General features: G+C 47.8%; 1 protein-coding gene across 1 annotated transcript in view; it reads left to right on the forward strand.

Moving 5' to 3' along the window:
- PDZD2 (PDZ domain containing 2) overlaps nt 1-24,587 on the forward strand; it is a gene marked incomplete at both ends in the record, with an annotated part of 141,893 nt that overhangs the window by 55,439 nt on the left and 61,867 nt on the right. The window contains one exon of the mRNA XM_082497250.1: nt 18,838-19,240. Within this exon, the coding sequence (XP_082353376.1) occupies nt 18,838-19,240 (403 nt within the window). The remainder of the gene's footprint in view (nt 1-18,837; nt 19,241-24,587) is intronic.

The raw sequence follows: 24,587 nt of genomic DNA on the forward strand, positions 1-24,587 counted from the left end.
TCCTTCAATGGCCGACGTCTGAGGAGGACTCTGTCTGCCTGTGATCCCGATCCTGAATCCAGATCTGGAATCCAGTTCCTGTCCGTCACTGAGTCCAGCCTGGGACTGCCCCAGTGCCAGCCGGTGTCGTGACTGTCATCTCGGGAGCTTGATACGGTTTTGTATATATTTTTCATTATTTCTTTTTATTTTATTATTAATATTTCATTAAAGTAGTTTAGTTCCTTCTAAACTCATAAGTCTCTTTTTCCTCCTCTGCCTCTCTCTTTGAAGAGGGGTAGAGGGGAGCATCTGTCGGTCCCATCTGGGGTCCCTCGGGTCCCCAGTGGTGGATTTGGCCTAAACCACGACACACCCGAACTTACAGGTAACTGAAAACAGTCCCCCCAGCACTTCTCAGAATTTTGTCCATTAATATTACATAGTGCTTGCTTTTAATATATGTTACATATGTGTGGGTGCTGTAGTATCTCAGTCATGTTTATGACTTCATCCTGGTCTAATGCATAAAACATATGGTACTTGTATGGCATCCATATGAGGAGAGTTTGTGCATTGTTTCTGCATGTGTTTCTATATTTGATCAGTGTGAGAGCAGATATCCCAGCCAAAACAAATTTGTTCGTGGAGGAGTAAGTGCTACCATACTTCAGAGTAAAGGCTGTAGCAGGCTAATTTTAAGGTTTTGCACATAACAGATGAAGCTGTTAATAGCGCCTCGGCACCAAGATAGCACCAAATAAAAAGGAAAGGATCAATAGGTGCCCATACTGTGGCTTTGGTATTTTTCTATTTTTAATACTTCAGTCCTAATGCATAATGGGGGAGGGGGCTGGTGGTGTTCATCATTGTCATGGAAGTGGGGCACGATGGTAATTAAGATGGATGTGGGTCTTTTGTTTCTGGGGTGCTGTGTGGCTGCTGAGGTGTCTGTTATTGTTGTGCTCAGCGGCAATTTGTTGAGATTTTCTGCTGTGTGCCACTTCCGTGAGCGTGGCAAATGGAGGCGGTGTGTGTCAACACTTCTTATCTGAGTAAATACCAGCAAATAGGGTCCACAAATTGGCTTTATCATTGAACACGAGGGCCTCGAGGGGTGTGTGTGGGGGTTATTTCTGTCTTCAAAAAAGTTGCTATTATGCTGAATTGCTTTAATTTTATTTATTTTTGGGGGGAGGGGAGGGGGGGGAAGCCTTTTTGCTGCAGAAGGTTAGTGTTTAGTGAGAAGTAAGTGGAAGCTGGAGGTCCCTGGGATAGTTGTTGCTGTGCTGTGTGTCAGGGTTGAGGGCTCCCGTCCTGGCTGGTGGTGAGGACAGTCTCGTGCCTCCCAGTGAATGGCGGCGCGTGTCTGAAAAAAGACCCTGTGCTCTTCTTGGCAAAGCTACCCGAAGGGCTGTGAAGGATCAGCTGTGTCTCCGAGCCGTCACTGAGCTCCGGGAAGGAAATCCCGGTCTTTCGGGGCAGGTGGCAAAGTGCCCGCTGACTTTTGGGGAGGGTGAGGGGTTGTCAAGGTTTTGCTGCTGGAGAATTTGGGTGGCTTGGGACAGCTTTAGGGCTGCCTGAGGGGTTGCAATGGCTGTTTTGGGAAGACTGAAAATAGCACTGCGTTAAAATGCCCATGGCAGCATTGCTTGGCGTGCACATGTATAGCTAATATTGCTCTGGCGTTGCATGTGGGCTGTCTAATGCCTTTCTGTGTTGCTAGAGGAGCAGAAATGTCCTGCCACAGGGATGTGATCCAGCCCCTTGGTTGTCCAACAAAGAAATTCTTGTCGCTAAACAAAAAGCTTTCATAAGGAATACATAGATGCCCAGAGTCTGAATTTATGCTTCTCTCTATGGGATGAGTCACTGCACTGTTTTTTAATGGAGCCCCTCTGGATTTATGTGGCTGCTGCTCGGATGAAACTCCGATCCGGCGTGTGAAATAAGATTCAGTAGTAGTTGTGCTCTGCTTCTGTCCTGCTACTTGCAGACAGTTCCTGGTTAAAGTCTGCTTCTGGCTTTTTCTGTGCAGGTAGCAGTCACAAAATACATTATGGAGCATCCTCCTTTCGGTCTATACCGACTGCCTGCACGTGTTGCTGCTTGTTATTTTTAAGCAGACATCCAATACCTGCTATCTGGTTGGTTGTGTTATGTTTAATTGAATTAAGTCTTATGTGAGAATGTGCTGATAAGTCCAATCAATACCTTCAGTGAAAGTTTAGCAAGGGGAAGGGAAGGAAATTAGCTATATGACATGTTATAAGCTAATAATGAAGTAGTTGTGATGATTTGTAATGGGAATTTTTAGTTTCCCCCCTGTGTCGGGACTTGCATCTTTCTTTCCTGCAATCGCTGCCAGGTTCTGCTGTGAAATTCAGAGACGTGATTTGTAACACCTTTGGAGCGAGAGATGGCAATTCCCTTGGGGAGGGAAGTGAGCTGGAAGAGCTCGTGCAAGATGTGGGGTGCCGTGGGTGGGGCAGGCGATGGAGGAGGAGGAGGAGGAGATGGAGGAGGAGGAGGAGAGGGAGCCGGTGCCGCTTTGGAGGGAGCGGGAGCGGCGCTGAGCCCTCGGATGCGTACCTGCTGGTCTCCGCTGTAAGTAAACCCGCACGTAAAGCAGATGAATGGAAGTCAAAAGGGGAAAGGAATTTTCTTTCCCTGTGATGCTGCTGCCTTTGATTTTTCTTTAAGTAGCAGAGGCTTATCTGCCAAATAAACCCGCTCCGTAAGAAGCAGGGATGGGCAGAAACTCTTGGAATTAAAATCTGTGAGGCTGGCAGTCTGCTTCCCTGGGCTTTGCATATCTTGTGGGGGTTTGTAAACTTTGTTTTGCTTGACAGCCTATCTGCATCTAGGAGGGAGGGTTTGCCTGGGGCTAGTGTGCCCTTTGCACTAAATTAAGCAGCCCCCCGCCCTGTCCTGTAAAAGCTGATCTGGAACAGCTCATCTGTAGTACAGCAACTATTTTTTTACCTTCTTTATTTTTTTTTTAATGCACCTTTTGTCTGTGTTTTCAGGGTCTTGCGTGTCTGTCTTCCATCCCCTCACGCTATCTCTCACTGTTGAATATTCAAACCCTTGATCTGCACATGGTCTAAAAATTATTATTGCTTTGAACTCACAAATGAAGTAAGTGAATTCCCACATCCACTGCAGGAAAGGAAAATATTCGGTTTGAAATATAATTTGGAGCCTATAGGAAAATGCATCTGACGAAGTTTGTGCTAATTCTATAGCATCAGCTCTGTTATTGTCAAGAGTATTGCATGTAAGCTCTGTATTTTAATAGTAACTCAGTATGGCTAATTAGTTTGAAGGCTCTTTGAAGAAGCCGAGGTACTGACTAAATAAGCTCTTATTTTTCAAAGCAACTCAAGGCACTCGTAATTTACGGAGCAGATATAGTTGTAAAGCTGCCTTCGGTTTGCATGCTAGGAGCCAGCGTGAAGCCCGAGCGTGCTTGCAGTCAAGTTTACTCCAACGCTGTCTGCTAGGATTGGTGTTAGTGTGCTCGAGGGAGGTTTCTGGGTCTTTGGCACAGTAGCACAGCATAAATTTGTGCCACTGGGCTTGATGTGTCCGGGAGGAGGGTGTCATGTAATGAATGCTCCGGCACCATTGAAATCAGCGGCAGTATTGTCAATCTCTCCGCTGTTTGCAGGCAGGTTCAATCCAATAATGAAGAGCAGCTTTGAGTTTCTAACCAGATGACATAGCTAATCCTGACGCGTGTATAAAGCGGCCGTAGTTATTAGGAGATTTGTGGCTTTGGAAGTTCGGATTCCCTTAGTGCAGTTTGTTAATGGCAAGGATTTGCGCTAAGTGAATAATAGATGAAAGTCATCAAAAGGCTTACAGGGGATTTCTTGTGACGTGGTGCTGGTCTGCCTTATGCCAGTGCTGGAGATTTCTGGGTGGATCCTAAAAATGAAAATTAAAGGAAAAAAAAAAAAAAGGAGGGTGAGGGGGGTGGAAGACAATGGTTCCATATTTTGTGTTGCTCTGGGAAATGGAGTCGATGGTGTGATGTATTGGGAACTACAGCCACAGTGCAGAGCAATGCGTGCTTAATTCCCCTGGCTCTGGCAGTGAGCAGATGCTTCGCAGCCCCAAGGTCTGGCGGGTGGAGGGGAAGGGGTGCCCATGGCCATCTTCTCCTCTGCACCATGCAAAGTGAGCAGGGCTCCTCCAGCACCTCCTCACCATCCTGCACGGCTCTTCGCTGGGGCACAAGCTCTGCTTTGCCCCGCAGGTGTTTTCACCTACAAAGGCTGGAGGCTGCCAGCCCCGGGGAACACGGCCCCAAGCGTTTCTGCAAGCTGGGAGCTGCTGGGCAGCAGCCCCGGAGGGGTCTGTAAGTCCGGGTGATGGGGTGGGATCCTTTCTCCAACGTGCCTCTCCTGCTGGTTTGCTGCCGGGAAAAGCTGGTTATGTGAATAGATGCCGAAGGTGGAGTCCCATCCGCTGTTCTGACTGTTGTCTTTTGGGGCTGCTGCTGGTGGCTGTCCTGCTCACACAAGGCAGTGTCTGGGGTTGCAGCCCCCATCGTAGCCAGCCGGAGGGGTGCCCGTGTATTTGTAGCTGGCGGAGTGGTTAAAGCAGGCTGGAAAAATCTGTGTTAAATCCAGAAACTTCACTGTGTGCGAAACGTTGGTTGGGAAGTTGAAATCATCTGCAAGCACTAATCCATTGGCCCTCTTAGGAGGGCATGTCTGCCTCGTTTGTGTTGCAAAACAGAGTGAAAGTTAGGAAATGTTTATGGTTGCTGCCATGCGTGTTCGTTAATTCTTCTCCCTTTTGGCCTCATCCAAACTTGCTGTGGTAAAAACAGAAAGTGAGGTTGTAATTAGAAGCTCGTTTATAATGTGAGCATCCAAGGAAAGAGGCAAACCTACTACAGACAGACGCATGTATGTCTGGCGTTGCCCAACTCCTGCCTTCGCAAACTCTTTTGTTGCAGTGCCCGGGCTGTAGTTCCTAAATTTACTTGAGCGATGGGGTCTGGGGGCGTGCGGTGGCAGTGGGGATGTCATCCTGCATCCGGGGGGATGGGGGGAGTGGTTGTCACCCAGCCAGGGGCGATTTTTCTCCGCCTGGGTTGGTGCCAACCTCAGCAAGTTGGTAGTTGCTCATGTTTTGCTGGTGATCTGCCTCCGCCTGGGAATTCTGGGCGTCTGTGAGCAAAGTGCTTGAATTCAAAGCAGGGCGCTTGCCTGGGCAAAAATAACCCCAGCCCCGTCGCCGGGGAGCTCGGATGGGAAATGTTTGTGCTCGTGGGGAACTGTAAAGCTGAATGAGTGTCGGCGTGGTTTGCTTGTCTTAGAGAGGGCGAGTCCTTTATTCTGGCCAAATGTCAGGAATATCAAAGATGTGTTTAGGCAGTGGGAGAGGAAGGGTTTGGTGTGACTGACGGAAACTGTTGAGCAAGAGAGACGGTGCTTTGTGCGGGGTTATTATGGTTAGAAACCTGTCGCAGCATGCAGAGGAAGCACGGTTCAGCAAGCCCATAGTCAGAGCCGAAAGCAGTTCATCCCTGGGATTTACTGTATGCACAGCCTGTCGTCACGGCCAAGAACAAAGTAGCGATGTTAAACAGCTAAATAAACCTCCCGTCCCCGCAGGCGATGGTCCTCAAAAGACAAAAATGTCCTTTGCGAGTGCGGCTGCAAGTGCAATGAAGCGCTGGTGGCCTCGCTGGGAGGGGTGGGCTGCCTTCCTCTGGCGTGGTCCATGAGCACAGCGGTGGGCGATGGCATCGCGTGGGGCATGTCAAGCGCCTTGCCGCCATGAACACACTTGTGGAAAATTCACTCCTTTTCCCTTCTTTCTCGGGCCTCCTTCAGCCTGAAATCCATCCTAAAGTCACAAAAAGGAACGGATGTGGGGGTGCGCTTGTGTGTACGACTTTAGGCTCTTTTTTTCCCTTTATTAACGTTTTTCATAGTGTTGTCAGGTCACACTTTCAGACTTTTCCCCTGCTCTGATGGAGGGTTAGGGTTTCTTTTTTTGCTGTTAGTAGAGAGCTGAATTTCTCATCTCAAATACATGTTTCTGGCTTTGTGAGCTTCGTGGTCAAATCACAAGATCTGAGGATGCTGAATGACAGGCGTTGGTCCCCCTTGGTATGGAGGGAGCAGCTGATGAAGTAGCTACCGTTTTCAGTATTAGGAAGAATCCTGGAAAATATTAAAAACCGAGCGGTCTTTTGAAGGCGAATAGCCCTTGCTGCTAAAATCGGCCCCCTCGAATAAATCTGAGAGCTGTGAATTTGTTCCTTCCCTATCTGCCCCCCAGCAGTTGCGGGGTTATTTGAAGCCTGGCCTCTCTCTGTTAATAGGGCTCCTCTCAGGAGCTCAAGTAAGCTTGCAGAAGCACTGGAAATAAGTCTCTTCTAACCCAGCATACTGCTTCCTGTTGTAAAATAGACTTGATTAAATTTTCTGGCTCTCCCTTTCATTGCTCGCAGACACCCAAAGCCTTCACCTCTCAGTGAAAAGAGGTACTTCGGGAATGACAACTAATGTTGAAACCTAAAGAATGTGGTTTGCCATAACAGTGTTGCAGAGTTTTTTTGGTTTTATTTTTGTTTGTTTGTTTACGTTTAATATACCATTGCAAAACTTACTGCTGGAGTAAAGGTTCTTTTGGTGGGATGTCTTTTTTCTCCTCCCTTTTGGGCATTTGTGATAAGTCCTGCATAGGGAAAAATAGGAAATTTTATTGCAGTGGGGTGACCTCACCACGCAGCAACAGCATGGGGGTGAGTGGGGACGGAGGAACACTGTGGGGCGGGGGTACAGCGCTCCCCGCATCCTCAGGCTCCGGGGTGGGGAGGAGAAGGCACTGAGGGCTGGCTTGGGGACGGTGGATCTGGGCAGTCCCCAGGACTGAGCCACACCAGTGTGGCTCCAAGTCGGAGCAAGCAAGCCCTGCGGCTAGCACTGCCCCGCGCTGGTGTGGCTGAGGACACGGTCCAGCCCCTGTGGGCTCGCAGACCTCCCTTCCGCTGGGCAGCTTTGCACTAGGGGGTCGTCACGGTCACCCGTGGAATTTTTTGTGGCACCCTCCCCAGGTGCTGCGTCTGTGCAAAAGCCCTGGATTATGATAAAGACTGACTCCCATGCTGAATTTCTCATTCAGTTTTGAGTACAAACTGTTTCTCTCACGTTAAATGCTGTCACTGCTGCCTGGTGTGATGGGAAACTGGGGCCAGAATTACGTGAAAGATTTGCAGGGAGGAAGAGGGAAGGATGTGAGTAGGATGCTTAGAAAGAAGTTGTTTTAGAGGGGTGATCCTAAAATAGCCTGGACGGAAGGTGGAGAGCCCTGGAAATGGGGTGGTGAGGTGTGGAACAGAGTGACGAGATTTGGGCACTCAGGGTGAAGTGGGAGAAGTGTTTCACACTGTATATACTTCCTACATGGGTCACACATGGATGGCTTTTGACCCCTTCCTTGTTCCTTCATGTGAGGCACGTGTGCTTTCCAGTTGGGTGATTTATTTCATGTTTTGCAAAGGGGAACTTGTTTGGGCTTCCCAGTATGGGGTGTGTCTTGCACCTCAGGAGGAACAGTGCAGAGAAGGAATCGCTGCCATGCAGGACTGAGGATTTTCAAACAGAGAGCACTCAATGAAAATCAATCTGCAATAAAGTGAAATTTTTATTTTGACATGTTCTCTCAGTTTGAAAGTCAAAGTTCCGGTGACTCTGTTCACATTTCTGAGATTTATTTTCTAATTCGGAAGTATTGTTTTAAAAAAAGCCAAACATCTGAACTAATGATAACAAGCTGCGTCTCTGCAATTAGCAGCAGCAGTGAAAACATTTTGAGTGCTGCTCTGTAACTTACAGCAACCACTGCAAAAAGTAAACAGGAATTTATTTGTATTCCAGTGTGTGTGTAGGGCATGGTCTGCAAACAAGTCTTGTCTGGTTGGGTCCTTGCGCTTCTTGTGAAGCAGAAAATCATGCGTGGACCTAATAGATTATAGGCCTGGTCTTTGCAGACTTCCTTTGGATGAATACATTGGGAATACTCTCACTAGGGGCATGTCTGTGTTAGAATCATAGAGTGGTTAGAGTTGGAAGGGACCTTAAAGGTCATCTAGTTCCAACCCCCTGCCATGGGTACGGACACCCTCCACTAGACCAGGTTGCTCAAAGCCCCATCCAGCCTGGCCTTGAACACCTCCAGGGATGGGGCCTCCACAAGTTCTCTGGGCAGCCCGTGCCAGTGCCTCACCACCCTCACAGTAAAGAATTTCATACTATCATAGAATTATCTTGGTTGGAGGGGACCTTTAAGATCATCAAGCCCAACCATCAACCTAACACTGCCAAAACCACCACTAAACTATGTCTCTAGGCACCACATCTGCCTGTCTTTTAAATACTTCCAAGGATGGTGATTCCACCACTTCCCTGGGCAGCCTGTTCCAATGCTTGGCAACCCTTTCTGTGAAGAAATTTTTCCTAATATCCAATCTAAACCTCCCCTGGTGCAACTTGAGGCCATTTCCTCTTGTCCTGTCACTTGTTACTTGGGAGAAGAGATCTACCCCCACCTCTCTACAACCTCCTTCCAGGTAGTTGTAGAGGGTGATAAGGTCTCCCCTCAGCCTCCTCTTCTCCAGGCTAAACAACCCCAGTTCCCTCAGCCGCTCCTCATAAGACTTGTGCTCCAGACCCCTCACCAGCTTCATTGTCCTTCTCTGGACACACTCGAACACCTCAATGTCTGTCTTGTAGTGAGAGGCCCAAAACTGAACACAGTACTTGAGGTGGAGCCTCACCAGTGCCGAGTACAGGGGGATGATCGCTTCCCTAGTCCTGCTCACCACACTATTCCTGATACAGGCCAGGGTGCTGTTGGCCTTCTTGGCCACCTGGGCACACTGCTGGCTCATATTCAGCCAGCTGTCCACCAACACCCCCAGGGCCTTTTCTGCCACTCTGCCCCAAGCCTGTAGTGCTGCGCGGGGTTGTTGTGACCCAAGTGCAGGACCTGGCACTTGGCCTTGTTGAACCTCATACCATTGGCCTTGGCCCACTGATCCAGCCTGTCCAGATCCCTTTGTAGAGCCATCCTACTCTCAAGCAGGTTGACACTCCCACCCAACTTAAAGTCATCTGCAAAGTTCTTGAGGGTGCACTCGATCCCCTTGTTGTTGATAAAGATATTAAAGAGAACCAGTCCCAATACCAAGCCGTGGGGAACAAAATTTCTTCCTAATAAAAAAATTTCCTCCTAATATCTAGTCTAAATCTACCCTCTTTCAGTTTAAAACTCTTATCCCTTGTCCTATCACTACACTCCCTGATCAAGATTCCCTCTCCGTCTTTCCTGTAGGTCCTCTATAGGTACTGGAAGGCCGTTACAAGGTCTCCCTGGAGCCTTCTCTTCTCTAGCCTGAACAAGCCCAACTCTCTCATGTTGTCCTCATAGGAGAGATGCTCCAGCCCTCTGATCATCTTTGTGGCCCTCCTCTGGACCCACTCCACCAGGTCCATGTCCTTCTTACATTGGGGGCCCCAGAGCTGGATGCAGTACTCCAGGTGGGGTCTCATGAGAGAGGAGTAGAGGGGCAGAATCACCTCCCTTGCTCTGCTGGTCACACTTCTTTTGATGCAGCCCAGGATGCAGTTGGCTTTCTGGGCTGTGATCGTGCATTGCCGGCTCATGTTGAGCTTCTCATCAACCAACACCCCCAAGTCCTTCTCCTTAGAGCTGCTCTCAGCCCATTCTCTGCCCAGCCTGTATTTGTGCTTTGGATTGCCCTGACCCCGGTGCAGGACCTTGCACTTGGCCTTGTTGATCTTCATGAGGTTCTCACAGGCCCACTTCTCAAGCCTGTCCAGGTCCCTTCCCTCCAGCATGTTGACCGCTCACTCCACATAGCTCAGTGTCGTCGGCAAACTTGCTGAGGGTGCACTCAACCCCAGCATCTGTGTTGCCAACAGAGATGTTAAACAATAGTAGCGTGGTTTAACAGTAGTAGTTAGCCAGTAGCGTAGCCCTGAGGGGAGGGGGTCTGTAGGACAAAACTGCTGAGATCTGACCTCCACATTACGCTTATTTTTGGGGTTACTTTGGATTAGATTTAGTGAGGTCCTGTGGAACAAATGGTGATGGGCGTTCATCTGGAGGATACCCAAATCAAGACCTTTTGGAAAACGTGTTTTGTAGAATAAAAATGGAGCAAGGAAGAAGTTTCTCTGTTGTTGGCAGAGGTAGTGTTTGGGTATAGATGTGGATTTAGGGGGATGACTGCACTCATTCACCCCTGCATTGCAGCTGCATTACCAAGAGGCATGAAGCAATTGAGTGTGTCTAGCCTTGCTCTGTCCTCCAGGGGAGGGCATGACCACTTCTGGGCTCCAAGAGGAAGAGGAATTGGCGCCGCTTTTGGCAAAAGCGTAGAGGAGGTGTAAAATGCAACCTCACTCCAAGTCCTCAAGAAGAGAGCAATTGCATGGGGAGCGATTGGGAATGAAGAGCAATTGCATAGGACACCAAACAAAGAGCTTGTGCTTGTATCGTCTGGAGCTTTGAGAGCCCGAGTGTCTTCAGCAGGGCAGGAAATCCTTGTGGCGGGAGAGACTGCATCTGAACAGCGGTAACACAGCGCGTGTCAAGGAGTAATTGCAGGAGCTAATGCTCAGTTGTGACCTGGTATCATTTTGGTCTGTTACAGCAAAGGTAAAAAGCTAGTATTTATAATTTTTAAAATGATAACTAGTCATTTTAAGCTGCTCAGTTTTCTCATAACTGGAAACGATATTTGTGAGCAAGGCTATGTATCCAGCTGTCTGTGTGCAGCAGAGCTATGGACTACCAAATTGGAACATTCAGTGCCATGACAGTCTGACTGGATTAGACCACTTCTGCTTCTGCACTCTGCCGCTAAACAAGGAACAAATAGAATTTGTCTCCTTAATACCCATTAGTCTGTATCTAGGACCCAAACCCAAAAAGTACCATGTACATCTGTCTCTTGGGACTTTTAGATGCAGTTGTGGGAGTTGCATATTTAGTAAGACCAGCTCCTTTTGTAAAGCTCGAGTCCAAAATCTCTGCAGTCTAAATGCAACGCCTCTCCTCTGTTCTGCCAGCACAGACAGTAAATTGGCAAATCTCAAAAGATTTTATGTTGTCCCTCAGGGGCACATGACTGCAGTTGTGTAATCTGTTAGGTTTAGGATGTCTGTCAGAGCTCAGGGAGTTCCCTAGGCGTGGAGAAGCTGTGCAGCTCCTCAAGTCATCCTCTTCAGATGTCTGTTGTGGGAGGGGAGGAGGCTCAGTGTGGCCGTTTATGTCCTTCGTCCGTGTGCTGGGCATTTTGAAGGTCTCTGCTCTGCTTCATGCTCTCACAAAACCCTGGACAGGCTTCTGAGGCGTCTCTACAACGTGCAGGGCAGAAATGCATTTTTTTTTTGTGCTGTGCCAGCGTAACTGCAATGATCTAGCCTGTCTTCTTTCCACACCTGTGATGGGGATGCGATTTAGCTGGGCTTCATTGTCTGCGGCGAGGATGCCTGTCCTCTCAATTTTAGAATTTAGGTATGAATGCCATTCAGCCGAAGCCAGCCGGCACTTCTGTCTGCACCGTGTGTGCAGCTCCCTTCCCTCGGGCTGCGACGCACACCTCTCTCAGCCGTACGTCGGTGGGGGCTGCTGGTGGGAGCAGAAGCGTGGTCCCCTGCCACCGTCAGCCTCTTCTTTCCCTGTCCCCACCTCTGCGCAGCCATGACCAGAGCAGAGCGCTGCGCTGGGTTTAAACTCCCCATCTTGAGGTCTGAGTTTTTGAAAGTTTGCTTTGGCTGGGTTAGTTTAAAGCTGGATCGGTTCCCTCATTGGGTTCTTTTGTACTGTTGCCCAAATGACTGTGCTAGCACCTCAGCAGGGTATGGGGTGGGAGGAAAGCTGTGATGTTGTTTGGTATTGCCTGATCCCAGATTTAAGGTGTTTGTGAAACTGTAGTACTTAAAGCCAATGGCTTCACCACCTTAGACCTTGCAGCAACTCCCTGGGATAAGACATGTGGTCGGCCCTGTTTTTTTTCGTGGAAAGACTTGCCTGGGGTGCTGTGAGGGATCTGTAGCACAGCAAGGGAACAGGAATTCAGGTCTCCCAAGCTCAAAGCTGCATCATTGCATCAATACCAGGTAAGAGTGAGGTGTCTCACCGGGCTTTAGTCGTGGTCCTGTGTCGCAAGGCTGAGCTGAATCTCATCTTCCAGCCAAAGTCGCAAGCACGAAGTGAGTCCATGAAAACACAGCAGCGATTGTCCCTCTACTCCCTTTTTACTTTTCCTGAGAGTTCAGGATTTCACGGTGGGCAAAGAGGTCCTGCCCAGGATCTCCTGCCAGCCTTGCCAAAGGTGTGTTTGCCCAGGGGCTCTTGCACACTTCAGCACTGGAGCATTTGTTCCTGTCGGTCTTACATTCCTGGTGGTTTGGTTTCCCTGATGAACAGTGAAGGTCAGACCTCGCCCCATCTGTTTGCTGCTACTGTTGCTTCTGCCAGATGGTGGTGTGGTGTGATGGTGTTGCCTTGTGTGGTACAGACTGACAGCAGCCAGCCTGCAAGCGGCTCCAGCATCGCTGCGGTGAGCACAAATGGTGTGACGCTCAGACCTGCAGACAGTTTTAATCCAGCGGAGGACTGGGTCTAATCAGCACCAAACATGGTCATACTGGCTTATAAAAGACCACAGAAATATACCTTGAAGTTTAACTTCCCAATTTGTTTTTCCTTCAAGATTTCAGTAGGTTTAGTTGCATTCCTTGCTAGAAACGTAGTGGTGAAAAATATGCCATAGACAAAAAAAACGGATTCAGAGTTTTGTTCTCCAGAAAGCCACCACTGTGGCTACCCTGAGAAAAACCTGGTGTGGTGTAGAGAGCCACAGCCTCTGTGAGACTTGGGGAGCTGCTGCTTAACCTTGGCCACAAGCTGAGGGCTGAGGGGTGCTAGTCCTTGAAGGGGAGGTGGGAGCTCTCTTGCATACCCAGGGCCGTTCGAATGCACGCCCTGGGTGTTATTAGTCTCTCAGCTCCATGAATTACTTTTCCTTTGCCCTTTCTGCCTTTCCTCCTCCAGTTTATTAAAGCAGGCAGAGAACATCGCGTCCTTTGCTTGTGCCATCGCCTGCAGAGCCCGGGGCAGGAAAGGGCTTGTTGGTGATGAGACACTGAGTCGAGCCCATTCCTGGTGTGCTGTAGCTCTGTGCCCACAAGAATATGTTGAAGTAGCAGCGGGTTTTCCCAATGCCCTTGCTTTCCGCTGAGAAAAATTGCGGTTGGAGAGCTTAGTCCTCCGGGGAGGTGGAGGAGAGGGCTGGCCATGGGGTGCCCCTGCAGCCCTGAAGAGGTGAAACCTCGTGAAAGCTCAGCTGCGGCAAGCTGTGCCGGAGACTTTGTACCTTGGTGTTTTCCTTTGCCTGCGTGCATTAAGGCAGACCTGACTCCCGCCTGAAGACACTGCAATCTGTGAAAAGTAACGCCTGGTGCTGGCCAAAATCTGTCCTCAGTGGGCTGGCTGTTCTCATACAGTGCGGGCGGCGAGGAGCCGTGTGCCCTTCCATCAGTCACTATCTGTTAGTCATTAATTCGCCCTGCCTTACCTGAAAGGCAAGTTAGCTTGTTTGCCGGTGTGGTGGAGAGATGGTTTTGTTAAGTTTAGCTTTTAAGTCCCCCTTGGGGATGCAGGTTTCAGTTCTGCGAGGATCCGGACTGCCCTTCATCTTTCCAGCCAAAAGAAGATTGAGTTTCAAGACGTTTTACCATGCCAGAGTCTTTCAGAGAAGAGCATAAAAATCAGTGGTCTGTCTGTCCTGCGAAGGACATTACAGGTCCCAGGGGGGCTGGGCGGGGGCTCTGAACGCAGTCATCTCGGCTGAGGTTTCTCCTCTGTGCCCTGGTGAGCTGCATGATGGGCTGGCTGGCGAGATGTCAGTGATGCTCTGCCTGTATCGTTTCCAAAGCACTTTCTGATCTATCAGGATGAAAGGTTCTGGAGAAAAGTTAAATAGTAGTATTAGTGTAAAATAAACATACTTCTTCAATATTTCAGATCCTAAAGTGGATCCAGATGCTTGCTTATGGCTGCTGGGTCTGCTTTGTTTTTTTCTGTAGCTCAGTGTGGCCGTCTGCATTTGTTCAAGTGAGATGGGATGTGACAGAGAGCTTGTCACAGCATGCTCTTGTCGAGTCTGTAAACCTGTATATTTATACATGCACACACGCAAATATATATACATAAATGAAAAAATGACTGGCTTGCTCTAAGACACCATTTCCGAGTTTGACACTTCACATACGTGCCAAAGAACTTGGAATAAACTCAGCGAGTTTATCGTTTTTTATGATCACAGCAATCAGTTCAGCTGTGTAGGGGAGAAATGGGATTTGGCTACGTAATCCAAAATAGTCTCCGAAGGAAGTGGACGTGTCCATCTCTTCACAGCTGTCATACAAAGAGAGTATTAAATGCCCCTTGATACCAGTCACCAGTTGTGTTTTCCAACCTGTGGTTGAGCTTTGCGAGAGGTAACTTTCCAGTTCTTGTTTCAAGTGTAAAATAGTTTTCCCCTGGTTTTAAGGATTACTAACATTTTCATGGTTTCTGTCCTACAGAGAAGAACAACTCTGCCCGCTGCTTAAGGGTGGTGTTTTATACGGGCTGGGGTTTTACCAGAGCTGGTGCCAGGGTGAGATCAAAGCGGCAGGAGCACCCAGGTGGTCGGTGCTTCTGAGCTCACCACTGGGACATGTTTCCAAGCCGGTGTTTCAGTGGTGTTTTAGATCATGCTGGGGGAGATGACACTGCAGCGTCATCTCCCAGCTGTGCCGAGGAGACTTGACACTACCTTGCAAAGACTGGCAAATACTGAAAGTGTGGATGGGTGGTTTGCTGGTAAAATGTTTTGTTTTGGTAACTAATACTAATAGATTTATGATCAGCTGGTAAAATCTGTTGCATTCTTAAAATCAGTGATGGTAGGATTTGTTACGTCCTGTTATTCGGTGGCACTAGGGCTAGATGCCCAAGGTTTCTTACCTGGTGTGTGAGATCCAGGGCTTTCACTGCATCCTACTCCATCCCCTGCCAACCAAAACAGGGAATAGGAAGTTTTAGAGTCTGTTTTCAATAAATTTGAATCAATCAAAGCTGCATTAGAAATATTTTTGGTCCATGCACCTTCTCCGTTCAAGCTGAAGACCGTGTTCAAACTGAGTGACAACTTGGAGGTTGCAGCAGATGCCCCACATCTGTGCCGAGAGCCACGTACGCACATCGGCTCTGATCCTGCTGTGCCTGAGACACCGTTGTTGTATTGATTGCTAAAATCGCTGAGAGTGCTCTACAGGGACCAAAGCTAAAAAAAGGCTTGTCTGTGTTGCGCACATGAAAGCCTCTGAGAAGTGGGATTTTGGGTCCTGTCTAGCTATTGCACAGTTTTCTGCAGTCTAGAGGCTGTATAATTACATTTTATTGAATCCATCCTGTTATTCCCTTCTGGCACGGGATGCTCCTGGATTGGTAGAAAGCAGTTAAAAATCTGAAGGTTCTCATTTATTTAATACAACCTTTCCTGTCTTTTGCCCAGTGTCGAGAGCTTGCTATGCTTCCATGGGGTTTTTTGGTTTCTTACTTACATAGGGGAAGAAATGGCAAAGGTAAAAGAAGCCAGCGAAGTATGCAGCATGCACTTGGCAGAACTTAAGTGTGGCTCAGGCTCGTTGGTTAGCAGCCCTGTCTTGGGAGGGCAGTACAGCAAACAACCACACACTCTTGGTATATTGGTTTCTTATCTTGTCCTATGAGTTTGGTGTTACACCAGTGCCTGGTCTTTGCTTTGAAACAAACTCTGAAATAATGACGCCGCTTATTGCATCACTGGTACCAGCTGGTTTCACCCCGTCCGGAAATACCTGACATCATCCGGTGTGTGCAATCACTTGCTCCCATGCAAAAGTAATTGCCTGCTGACCCGGAGAAGACATTTCTTTTTTTTTGCCTGGAAACTTACTGTGTGCTTTGAACTGCCGTGAAGTACTCAAGAGGACATAAACCGATGAGTTACTACAGGCTGCACGCCTGGAACACGTAGAATATCTCGACATATGGAGTAAATCAGCACGGCTCCACTGACTTCAGCGCAGCTGCATCTATTACTGCTCGCTGTAACCCTGCTCCAGACTGTAGGGATGGTTGTCGATGGACAGCGGATAGAAAAAAACCCTCCCTTCTTTATTCCCTTTTCATAGCTTTACACTTTATGAACAGAATAAATGTGCTACAAGTGGAGATGAAATCGTAAATTATTTTTGGCTCTATAAAATTACTTTATTTGGACATATGCTAAGTTCCCTCTGATTCCACTTGGTTCCTAAATCAAGTAGTTGATTAATGCATGCACTTTGTTACTGGCGCTCAGAAATACATCAGTGATTAGTTCAGAGATAGAGATTGGTGTTTTTAAAAAAAAAAAACAAACCCAAACACATACCTGCACCTGCACAAAAACAAGTCAGGCAGAACCGGCTGCATGAAAACGGGGTGGGCAGCACCCCTGTAAGCCACAGGACTATGGGAAGAGGAGCTGCTTTTCTGTTTCCGTGTGCCAGGAGCAGCAATGCTATCAGGCTTATGTATGATGGATCAGAGTGCAGTGGTATTGCTGCAAGCAAAAGTCATGAATTTTAATCAACTTTACTGGCGGCCTTGAAATTTGAGTTGAAAGATAAATGTGAAAAACAGGCAGCCCATATTGTTTCTGGAACAAAACTGCCCCTATTCTGTTGATTAAAAGAATTTTTCTTTTAACTTGATAATCAAAAGTACTTCCATCTTAGTTCTGGAATTTTTTTTAGGCTAACCCTTCAGGTCCTGCCAGCCCTGGGTGCCTCCCTGGACCGAGTGTCACCTCGTGGCCACCCAGACGGCTGACCTTGGCTGCAGAGACCTTCCAACCAGCAGGGCTCATTGGCTGTCCGCTTTCAGCCGTTCTGAAAAAGGTGGTTTTAGGGCTTTATTTCAGTATTCTTAAATGTTTAAAAAAAAAAAAAAAGAAAAGAGAAAGACTTGCCTGGTGAAAACTGCTTAGTGGACTGTCCAGGGAGTTGGAGTCCGGCTTATGTTCATTGGGGAAATTTGGAACAGCCTACATACTTGTCCTTTCCCTGTGTTGCTCCAGGGCTGCTTTTAAGGTTCTGTAGTTGCCATATTCATTTGGGTATTGGTCTTCCTAATTAAATGTAAGTGATTTGAATACCTACATTGTCTGGGGGGGGACATCTAAGCTTTGGGAAGAAGCGGACTGAAACTACCAGCTCGTGTCCCTGGACAGAAACACACACCCATCGTCTTATTTCCAGCCTCTGCCTGGCTGGTCCAGGCTACTTTGAGTAATTGAGAGCGCTTTCCACACTCCTCTGTACAGAAGTTTCCTTCAGGGGTTATCATAGCCACTTTTCCTGTTTTGCCATTAAGTCACCTCTGTGCAGGAATAGCTTTGAAGGGTTGTATTTAAGGGCAAACAACTTTGAAGAAAGGGAAGGGAAGAATTAGCCTACAAGTACCGGGGAGGAAAACAAAAAGAGGGTGGAAGGCTCCTGAGTCGCTCCTCCTCTCTCAACCGCAAGTGCTGTGTTTATTTTCTCTTAGCATCTTCTGTGGTTCAGCTCCACACCTAGTTTCTCATCTCCTCTGATAGCTGTGGGTTCAGCAACTGCTTTGTATTAGTGAATAGTTCATTGCAGCTGCAGCAGAGGCTTATTTGATGCTCTGGGAAATTCTTGCTGCTTTCACTAGTGAGAAAGGCCATATATTTTGGGGGCCTAAATTAGTGTGAAAGGGCACATATAAACCTGCTAAGTACAAATTCCAGCTTGTTTGTACTCTCAGTTGGTTACGCCCTTGGCTCAGAACCCAAATATTTCAGGAATTTGGGTTGAGGTATATGCTTTCCCAAAAGAGGAATGAAGTTAGATTCCCCTTTTGCATCAGTGGGTGAAGTTTCTGTAAGGTCACCAAGTATTTGCTTGGAGCAGAAATGTCCATTCCTTCAAGGCATGTACAGAGACTTTGGGAGGGGAAGCGATGCTTTGCCCTGGTACAAGAACCTGGTCGCTGCTCCTCGCACAGCTGAGATGTCTTGGCTCTTGCTTTAATTGGAATACACTTGCTGTAGAGGAAACCCACCTTATTTTCATGTCCCTTTATGGGAGCCAGGATGCCTTATAGTGCCACCCATTGCTGTGCTGAGGCCATTGGCGCTATGCCTGCTTACCCCAGTGGCTGATTTTTTTTTTTTTCTTCCCTGAGGCCTTCAAAGCATGTACCTATGCCGAAGCAGAAGATTAGTTTCACTAAGGAGTCTCATTTCAGATGCAAATGCTCTATGGGCTGCTGCACAAATTAAGCCTGCCTGATTTTTAATTTTTTAAAATTTTATTTATTTATTTTAATGCCCCACTGGAAACACTCTCTGCTTGCTCCACCTTCCCATGTTGCTGTGCTGCATGCAGGTCCGTAGGTCGGGGTGGTAGGAACCGATTTGCTGGCATTTACCAGTTGTCATATTACGCCATGGTGGGATCAGCCTGGATGGCTGTTAGGGCTCTTACTGTTCCTGATGCTATTCCTGGTGTTATTTCCCTCTAATACTGAAAGAAGAGAGCATTTGCTGATGCCTTGAGGTGTCCTAACGTACCCAGATGCCAGGTAATCAGCTGCCTGAGCAGGTGGATGAAGGTCACGGGGTGCAGCGTGATGGGGTGGGATGCGGGCGCTGCAGGGCGAGCCATCGGTAATCCCTGCGCATCCCTTTCCTTGCAGTTACCTGGCCGAGCAGTGCTGGAATGGCGGCTTCGTCTACCTGATCATGTTGCGCCGCATCAAGCGCAAAGCCCCTCTTCCTCCCTCCAACGGCAACAACAGCAACAGCTGCGACCCCAAAGCCAAGCCGAGCCCCGAAGCTGGCGACAGAGCCTCTCAAAATGGCAAAAGAACCAGGAAGTTTGGGGTCATCACCAGAACGCCGGGGAGCAAGGAGAGCAAAGAAAAGCCAGGCTCGGAGCACGGGAACGGGCACTGCACCCCAATGGAGGTGGAGGTTGCTCAGCCAGAGACCTCCGAAGCAGAAAGCAACGGGGAAGAGCAGCTTCGGGGCCCGGGGGCACAGTACCGATGCCGGCTGTCGGACGGCGGGGTGCCAGACATTGGCGACCAGTCTGCCCAGGTATGTTTGCTTTGGGTTTTTCTAGAGAAGCAGGCAGTGGGCATGCAAGCAAATTAAAGGAATTTCTTGAGTGGTTTCCCTGGTTTTAGCGCACCATCCTTGGGCTGAGCCTCCGTGGGATAACCCAAGCTGTTGGGGTGCTGAGCCGTGGGATGTGGTGCACAAGAGGGGGGCAGGAGGGTTAGCGAGTTAAATAATGACTGTGAGAAACCTGTGTTGTGCTCCGTCTGTGATGAAGGGGATGGTCTTTATACCTCTGACCTGTCAGGGTTGGCCTCAGGATTTCTTCTGTTGAGGCAACTGATGACCTTACGACACCAGGGCATGAGGTGTCAGTGGAAGACGGTCATTTTGTCCTTTGGAGCTTCGTGTTTAGCTCTCTCTGAGCTCAACAGCACCTTAAAGCTCTTACTAAAATTGGAATTGAAGCTTCCCTTTTTGATGCACTAGACCACGGTGCATTTATTTGTGTTACAAAACTTGTTTGGCCAGTGTTTAGGACCACATGGAAGTTATTGTGAATTTTGCTCCGAGTTGATGAGATGGACGATTTGTTAATGTTTGAGACGACAGTGGGATTGGGGCTTTCATTGCTTCTCTCTTCATCCTAATGGAGATCTTGGGGTTTGTTGCCTGGCTAGAATTGCAGTGTTGCTGGACGGAGAAAAATAACCCAAACCTTGGTCAGGTTTCAGTGTGCATCTATCACCAGAAGCGCTGTCTGCCAATCTTTCCAGAGACACTGATAGCATAAACAGATGAATGCTGCTGTGTTAGGCTTGGGGCTTGCTGCAGCAGCTGGTTTTGGTTTTAAGACTTCAAAGCTGGTGACAGAGCAGTATGAGTGGACATCTCATCACTGAATTCTGTTGAGGAAAGCACAGGTTTAAACGTGGCCTCTGAATTTGTGATCCCCAATACTATGGCAGGGTGGTGGTGATGGTGGTTGTTAAACTAATTTAACTTAAAATACATTGGGGGGGCTAAAACCAATTTTAAAAAACGCTGGTCTTAAAGCAGCGTGATTGAGAATACCTGTTCTTCCCATCAGTGAGACATGTTGGATTTTGTGGTGCAACAGGAAGGGGAGGATGTTTGTGTGCTCTTTTTGCAAGCCTTGGAACTGCAGTCTTTCTGAAAGAAAACGTTAAAAGTTTAAAAAAAAAATAAATAAATCCTTCGGTATTTTGAAAGCTCTGGTCCATATAAAATCTTCTTGAATCTGTTCTGAAGATGTTTAATTTAACACGTTATAAATGAAGATGATCAGAGTTTGTTTTGAGGAAGTGGAAAGCTGAAGTGTGTGTGTGTGTGTGTGTGTATATAAAAGAAACTCTTGAACCAGAGCCATCTCTGTGTTACTTTGCTGTTTTGAGTAATTTTGGTCTGAGAAGTAAATTGTTAAATTCAAAACATGTATGTATCAATGTGAGCAATAAATACATTTTTAATGCAAAGCATATACAAGGTAGCTTTGTAAAATGTATAAGCGTAGTTGAGTCACTGGAAATTTAAGAGCTATGATCTGTTCAGTTGTGGTGTATCTGTCAAGAAGCCTGTTGGGAGGCACAGTCATTTAGTAAAATTGCTTCTCTCCCTCTGTTAATTTTTTTTCCCCTGTTAATATTTTGCGTAGAGATATGACCTCTGTATGTGTCAGTATTAATTACATTTTCCTGACATCTGAATGAGGAGAAATGTGAATAGCTAGAGCCTGAAGAGCATGCCTGGCTCATCCTTTGCTTTTTAAAGACGAGAGGGCCTCATAGAAGCCCATCACTTCAGCATCCGTGGGGTAACTGCTATCAGAGTAATGAGTTGCCTTATTTCGGTTTCTTAATAAATATTGAATAGTGACAGAGAATAAAATTTTCAGAATTGTTTGAGTCCTGTTTGAAAAAAAAAAAAAAAAATATTAAAAAAGGCGAGGAGTAAAGGCACGCGGGAGCCTCAAATCTCACTTCCAGCTCTGTTTTGAAAGCGTGACCTGGCACGCAGGCGTGTGAGATCCAGTCATGTCAGGAGCCTCTTGAAAACGGCATCCAGGACGTCGTGTCAGAAGTTGCAGCCTCCTTCCAGGCTTCAAAGTGCGAGCCAAACCTCTCGTAGCCACGGGATGAGTTATCTCTTCCCGAGCGGGGACAGGGTGCATTGGCAGGGCAGCTTCTCCGTGGGGAGAGCGTCTCCATCCCTGCTGCCCGCCCCGTGCTGGCCGTCTCCTCCACGCGTTGACTAATTGAATATCCAGGGCTGTCAGCCTTGTGCCTTTGGGGAGCACTATATTCACTTGGAGAGGACGAGAGTTGGCCTGCGGTGGGCTGGAGGTCGGCTGCGGGTGGGAGGAAAGGCTTCAAGAAGCCACTTGGCCAGTGGCGCGGCTGCAGGAGGACCTTGCTGGTCCTCCCCACTGCTCCTTTCCCCTTCCCCCGCCCCAGGACGCAGGTTGGGGAATTACTGAAATTGGAATATAGAGCCCAGGAACATCGCTTTTTCTCCCTATACAAAGTCAGTTTGAAGTTGCTGTAACAAAAACAGGGGAGAGGAGGTTGGGTCGAATCAGTGTGTCTTCAGCCGCTGCTGTACGTGAAACCAGCAGCCAGCTCACGGCTGATGCTTTGGGGCTGTTATACTGGGAGTGTTTTTGAGGCATCCACATGTCTTTGGTGTCGTTTGCTTTCTGGGTACCTCCTCTCCCATGAGCGTGGGGTTGTCCTTCTGTTTTCTCGCTGCGTGCTGCTAATAACAGCAATGCTGAGTCGTGAAACGGGAGGCGAGACAGATACTGTTCGTCAAGTGAACCTGCCAGGAGATTCCTGTGTTACTGGTTTGCGGGCATGTGTCAGTCCCCTCCTTCGGGCTTGCTTTCATCTCCCGGATCTTGGTCTGTCTCTCCTGTGCGCTTGGCATTGCTATTGCTGTGTATAAAGATATCTGCCAGGCTGTTTGCTGGTATGTAACCCTCAGTAAATATTGTACCCACCAATTAGCAGGCAGCATTTAATGTTTACAGGTGGTTAAGTTATGCTGCAGTATTTTTAGGATGAACCTAAATGCCCTTTAAAATGTGGGGATTCAAAGCAGCAAGGCTGTGTCTGCCTGGCAGCGAGATCTGGAAGGTCTGGAAACCAGACCTGACCTTGGAGAGGACCCAGGCTGGCTGCAGTGGGAGTCGTGGGCAGTGATTTAAGACCAGGCAATCTCTGAGCCAGAGTAATGGTCCGTCACTTCCCGGGAAGACTGGGGAGCTTAAATGCAGAAATCAAAGTTTACCTCTTTTATTCAACAGCCCGAAACAGAGCGGTGTTTTGTAGGCTGGTAATTATAAAGGCACAGATGAAAGAGGGGTATAGGGAGGGGCTGCTGGAGTCAGCTGAAAAATGGTAAAGAAAAGGAAACTGTGAGGTTTCCTCACAATATACCAATTCTGTGGTTTCACTATGTTCACCGGTAGCACAGAACCCCTCGCTTTTGTTCTCAGTTTCTCTGGCATGGTGTTTTTGGAAGAGCGATAGACCACTTCGTTAGCTGTTCAGCCCAGAGGTGGCCAGATACCGCTGGCACGGGCAGGGATCACAAGCAGGAGGACTGTGAGGGTTGCAAGGAGCAGAGTTACGAGTGTAAGGGCTGGTAGTGTAGTTTTCAAAGGAGACTTGGACTGATCCAGGCCTGGCCAGCATGATGAGAGGCTTTCATTGATGAAGCCAGAAGAAGCTTGGCTGGAGACGAAGTGCACCACTGGCCACCTTTGCTTCCTCTGGCCCCAGCAGGGTGCTCTGAGAAGTCTTTAAAACACCAACTGTTAAAAGCAAAACCAAGACACCTTCAGAACCGAGACTGAGGGGAGACCTTATCACCCTCTACCTCTACAACTACCTGACAGGAGGTTGTAGAGAGGTGGGGGCTGACATCTTCTCCCTGGTGACAAGTGATAGGACGAGAGGAAATGGGTTCAAGTTATGTCAGGGGAGGTTTAGATTGGATATTAGGAAAAAATTTTTCACTGAAAGGGTTATTAAACATTGGAACAGGCTGCCCAGGGAGGTGGTGGCTTCCCCATCCCTGGAGGTGTTTAAAAAAAGGGTAGATGTGGTACTTGAGGACGTGGTTTAGAAGTGGTTTTATCCAGGTAGGCTAATGGTTGGACTTGATGATCTTAAAGGTCCCTTCCAACCTCAGCAATTCTATGATTCTGTGATTCTGCATAAGCATCTGGATTAGTAAGGGATTGAAATCCAGATCCAAATTTAGCAGTCACCAGTGGAAACTGTGTAAAGGAAATTGGGCAGAGTAAAAGTGCTTTAACAGTGAAGGGGGCCAGGTGGCGAAGGGCTGGGGCACAGCGTGAGGGCATTTCTCCATGGGGAGAAGTACATGGCGTGGGAGGAGTGTGGGGTGTGCACCAGGTCTCCCCGGCTGGTGGTAGCACCACAGTGTGGGGCTGTGGTGGGACACCGTTCCCGGATGGAAAAAAGGTCAGTGTCTGGTGGCCCCCTAAGGTGCATCTGGTGTTTTTCTGAAGTCGACGTACCGTCTATCTTCTTTTGTTCGGGCACGTTATTGCTTTTTTATGAAGTCGGCTTGTCTCAGGAAAGGCTGAATGCTTTTGAATTGCATTTTGCTTTGTAGTTAGGAAGGGCTGACAGCCTTTCTATAGCAGTATTTACCAATTAGCATTGGTAAATGCCAGCTTTACCTTGCGCTTTGGTTAATGGATAATGTTCTTTATCTTGCCAAGCAGAAGAGGAAGGCTAATGGCACGTTACAGGAATCAAAATATGAGGCTTGAAATAATGTACTGGCTTTAAGGGTTGTACTATTTTTTTTAAACATGAAGGAGGAAAAAAAATTCTCATCCACTTGCTGTACCCAAATGAAAACCTTGCTGTGAGCAAGGTACTTACAAGGGTAAATACAGCTCTACTGAAGCGAAGTTGCTTCACATCAACTTTTTTTGGCAACCTAAGCAGCGGTTGCTGTTTCATCAAGGCTTTTATGGGACTCTTATATGATGCATGTTTTAAACATAAATAACTCTGGTTTTAGTTTTTAATGTAGATACCTTTAGTCATGTAAAGGCCTTCCTCAGAATCCGTTTCTGTTCTTAACGTCTTTTTATCTGTTGTGTTTGCTTCCAACTTTCATTAACACGAATCCTGGGGCTATCTACTGTCTTGAAGTTTTAATGTGCACTGTGATAAGCACGTCTTCCCTCTCTCTTGCCTGTTTTGGGTTGTAAACTCTCTTAGGGACAAGGGTTGTCTTTTAATTGTAGCTGTACTGCACTGACAAAAATTGGCCTTGCTTTTGCTTGGGGTTTTAGGAAGTGCTTTGATGTAACTAATAGCGA

The sequence above is a fragment of the Vanellus vanellus genome (genome assembly GCF_965231255.1).
Source record: "Vanellus vanellus genome assembly, chromosome: Z".
NCBI lineage: Eukaryota > Metazoa > Chordata > Aves > Charadriiformes > Charadriidae > Vanellus > Vanellus vanellus.